General features: G+C 44.4%; 1 protein-coding gene across 1 annotated transcript; it reads right to left on the minus strand.

Moving 5' to 3' along the window:
* Nucleotides 1–590: 590 nt before the first annotated feature.
* On the minus strand, nucleotides 591–4223 carry LOC121965442 (fibulin-7-like; the record flags this gene model as incomplete). The annotated part of the gene is made up of 5 exons (XM_042515586.1): nucleotides 591–730; nucleotides 831–968; nucleotides 2415–2681; nucleotides 2759–2929; nucleotides 4070–4223. Coding segments are annotated over 5 exons (870 nt in total), but the record flags the coding sequence as incomplete, so codon positions are not given.
* Between the last annotated feature and the right edge of the window lie 391 nt (nucleotides 4224–4614).

The raw sequence follows: 4614 nt of genomic DNA on the forward strand, positions 1-4614 counted from the left end.
TGTTGTGGCGTCTCTCGTCCATCGTGTTTGTCTCTTGAGGTGAAAAGCTCTGGTTTTCTTTGTCTCTTCTGCCCGGTTTTCACTCCTCCTCGTCTCGCTGAGTTTGCAGTTTCATTGTGATTTCACTTTTAATTATAAAGCATTTAGTGTGTTTGCTGCTGCAGCACTTTGGCAAAAGATGTTTTTTGTCTCTGTCCCTCGTCTCACACCAAACAAAAGACACAAAGCAAAGGATTAACCCGTTTAAAACTCGAGCAAATTGGCTTAATTTCTCTCGAAAACATAGAAAGAAGTTGTTTTTTTTAAGCTTTTCTTTGTCTTTTCTTAAAAGTACAATTCTGTAACATAATTTAGTATAGATGTCTTTTCTGGACGTCTCATAGATGTCTTTTATGGATTTAGAATAAATGTCTTTTCTGGACATTTGCAGGAAATTTCGTATTAAATTTGCAGTCGGCGACTGCTGTTACGTTTGTGGGAAATTTGTTACGTTGGTGTGATTGTTACATTAAAAGCTGCAGATTTGTGTTACGTTTGTGGTTTCTTTCGTTTTCGGGTGTTACACGGACCCTCAGAGGGTTGTTGTGCTCTTACATCGGTGACGTCTTGATGTACGTGGCGTTCTTCACGTGCGGACACTCCACCCTCACACACTGGAAACCTCCGTACGTGTTCACGCACACCTGCTCCGCCGTGCAGTTGTGATTTCGGTGTTCGCACTCGTCGATGTCTGAGCACAGAGGGACAGCAAGTGTTAGAGAGACACCACACGTCTTTCAACAGTGTCCCCCTCAGACGGAGAGGATGACCTCTGACCTCTGACCTCTGACCTGTGCAGCTGCGCCCGTCTCCGGAGAGGTCGTAGCCGGCGGGACAGAAGCAGTGGAAGCTGCCGGGAGTGTTTACGCACTGATGGACGCAGAGACGACCGGGCTGACCGAGAGGAAACAGACGACACTCGTCGATATCTGGAACACACACACACACACACACACACACACACACACACACACACACACACGTTTTTATTCTGTATCCTTCATACCTGACTTCAGTTTCCTTCACTAGTTCAACATTTTGTCTCATTTGTTTAACAAAACATTTTTCTTTTTTCAGTGTCCCAAAAATCCCAACAGAAGCGTTCGTGTTGACGCCGGCCGTCGCGCCAAAAGCTGCGTTCCCACCGAGCAGGTCGGCTCAGCTCAGGTCAGTTTCGTACGCGGTTTTTTGTGTTTCCGTTGTGGAAAGTTGTGGGTGGGGCCTTTAATACCTGTGATACCTGTGATACTTCTGATGCCGTCCCTATGATGGTCCCCTCTGCTCGGGGTAGCCAGCTCACAGATACGTTAGCAACCGTTACTATGCGCGGGAGGCCTGTCGAACTTTCAGCAGGAGCTAATATGCTGAAGCGGTCTGCTTACGCACCTGCGAGTCTGACAGACGATACCCAAAAAGTTTAGAGGGTGGTGTCGAATTTTTCGCCTTTCCAAAGCCGAAGACCGAAGAAGACGGTGTCGGATGTGATAAAACAGCGTGGAAGACGACAGGAACGATCGAATCCATCAAAGAGAAATAAAAACACCATTGTTTGTTCCAAGGTAAGATGCTAGCTAACGTTAGCTTCGTGTGCTTAGCTAACGCTAGCTTTGCGTGCTAAGTTAGATAACATCAGCAAACAAAGATGGCTGAATATTAATATTATTATTTGGCTTTTTTGCAAACATTATCTAACATAGGCGAAAAACTCGACACCCCCCTCTTAACTCTGTGGGTATCGGCTGTCAGACTTCAGAAAACACTACAACGTTTCCCAAAACAGAACCACAACCAGAAAACAAAACAACTTTTCACGGTGGTTTTGTTTCGGAAAACATAGTGTTTTGGGAAATATTTTGATTTTTTTAATGTTTTGTTTTGGGAAAGGTCGAAGTGATTTCTAAAATGTGTTTCTGGTGTTTTGACCCTCCGGGCCTCCGTAAATGGACCCTGACAAACGTCTGAATCAGTCATGAAAACAAAACATTTCAGAAAACAAAATAACTTTTCATTGTTTTGGGAAATGTAGTTTTCTGATGTGCTGTTTTATTTTGGGAAATGTTGTTGTGTTTTGACCCTCAGGGCCACCGTGACCCAACATTTTCGGCACCGGCTGACTGAGTCACCTGTTCAAAATAGACCCAAACTAACAACATGCAGCCAAGTCGCTGCAGTTCGTCGGTCGACATGTTAACTTCCGAGAGGAAGCCTGAATGTAAACTTTTTCTCCGCCTCCTTATCATCATCCGTCAGTCAGTTTGACCGTCGAGCACTTTTGCTCTCACGACTTCAGCAGGTGGAGGAAGCCGCGCTCTGATTCCCGGGATACGGAGTAAATGCTCCATCATAAGGAAGTCGCTGTTAAAGGTTGGTGTCACCTGTGCAGATGTTGTTGTCGCGGCCTGAGATGGTGAAGCCCACGTCACAGGTGCAGCGGGTGGAGCCCAGGAAGTGAGTGCAGTGAGACGGACGGATGGAGGAGAATGGGGAGGCGGATGTGGGCGCTAAAGAGGAGAAAGGAGGAGGTGAAGATGCTGAGGAGGAGGAGGAGGAGGAGGATGCTGACAGAGCAGCAGAGCCAGAGAAGGAGGAGGAAGGAGCGGCAGGAGAGAAGGAGGCCAGGGAGTTTCCGGTGCTGTTGAAGCCTGAAAAAGACACAAAAACAAGACTTGAGAAACCCGCTGGGACTGAACCAGAATCAGCGTTACGGTCCGGCGCTTACGTCTGCACATCGGCTGCTGGCCGCTCCACCGCAGAGAGTCCAAACACACTCTGGTCCGCGGGCCAATCAGCTCGTAGCCAGGCTTGCACAGGAAGTGGACCTCGTGTCCGACGCCAAACACCCTGCCCAGCCTGCGGCCGTGAGCGGGGGGCTCCGGTTTGGGGCAGGAAGCTGCGAGCGGACACACGTGTTTATTAACCCTCTGCAGGCTTTTTATCATTTTAATCATTTTATCTAATATTTTTATTTTTTGGCATCCAACTTTAAAAACAACTAAAAATTTGTTCACTTTTTTCTGAGGCAGCACCTTTAAATGAACCTCAGTCTGTCGCTCGTTCAGCTGTTATTTAATTTTGGTCACAAAAATACCTTCATGAGCTTTTATTCAGTTATAACGTCAGGGTCATTTTTGTGGCTTTTTGATGAGCGTTTAACCGGCAGGTAAAACACGGCTGAGCTGAAGATGGAGCTCTCACTCATGAATATACGGCGGTGCATTTGGACCGTTGTAGGTCAAACATGCAAACATACATAAAAACATAAATCACCAAATGGATAAATAATTGAATAAATAAATAAATAGCCCGAGGAAGAGAAAAACAAATGAATTTTGACATTAAAGTGGTAAATCTGCAAGGAAAAAACTTTGAAGTGCAAAATTTATTAGAAAAAAATCACAAAGTCATATAAAGTCATACATTTGTGGAAATAAATGGAAAAACAGCGCTTTACTACTTCACCCTCAGAGAATTCTCATTTTTTTAAACCCTAAATTTATGATAAATTAAGTTTTTTTCCACATAAATGTATGACTTCAATCTTAGAGAATATCTGTTGTTTTTTTCTTGTAAATTTATTACTTTAATCTTAGACAATATCTGTGCTTTTTTCTCTGAAATTTTGGACTCAGAATATCTGAATTTCTAAATTTACAACTTGAATCTCAGAGATTGTCTGTGTTTTTTCCTGACTTTAATCTTAGAGGAAATTCATGTATTATATCAGACAATATTTGGATTTTCTCTGAAATTTCCAACTTTAATCTCAGAGTTTATATGTACAGTTTTTATCGTAAATTTCTGACTTTATTGTCGTAGAATATCTGCCTCTGTTGGCCGACACCATGTTACGATAGTCATGCAGTAGTTTGTACTGCTCTTACTGTGCTGTCGGAGTCTGTGGGGTTTTTTGTCGCTGTTTTAGTGTCGGACTCTGCTGGTTTTGTTCTCTACAGGTCAGAGAGATAATCTCAGGTGGAGAAAATTCGTCCTCCTTCAGTTTGGGGATCTACACCCGGACAAAGAGTCTCACCGCCGCTCTTGAAGATGGCCATGGTGCTGTTGTGCAGAGCGCTCATCTTCTTCCTGAGCGAGCGCAGGCCCTGCTGGTACGACGCCTCGTGGACCGCCAGCATCCTCTCCACCTGCCGAAGCGAGTTCAGCAGGTCGTGGGTGGATGGACACTCCTGTGGACGGGGACGAGGACACGTCAGAGGACAGACGCTGATGGACTTCACAACAGGTGATTTATAATGTACTTCTTCAGTTGTCTGTGAAGCGATATCGTGATGTTCGTGCTGATGTCTCACAGCTGAAATGTTTGGTGATTTTTAAAGTTGAAATGACCGAAAATTTGAAAAACCAAAGTTAAAAGAAGGAAGTGGAAAATCTGCTGGCCTAAAAAAAAAAAAAAAAAAAGAAATCACCGGCCAGAAACCATATCTGTCTGATAAACATGTTGTCACCTGTGACGACTCAGTACCGTTCTCATTCCGAAGTCATCAAAAGTCAATGATTTCACGTAAAATCCCAACGCCAAAAGCCCATTTCGTGGTGTTACAACACGCCACCAGATGC

This window comes from Plectropomus leopardus, unplaced genomic scaffold (genome assembly GCF_008729295.1).
Source record: "Plectropomus leopardus isolate mb unplaced genomic scaffold, YSFRI_Pleo_2.0 unplaced_scaffold20024, whole genome shotgun sequence".
NCBI lineage: Eukaryota > Metazoa > Chordata > Actinopteri > Perciformes > Serranidae > Plectropomus > Plectropomus leopardus.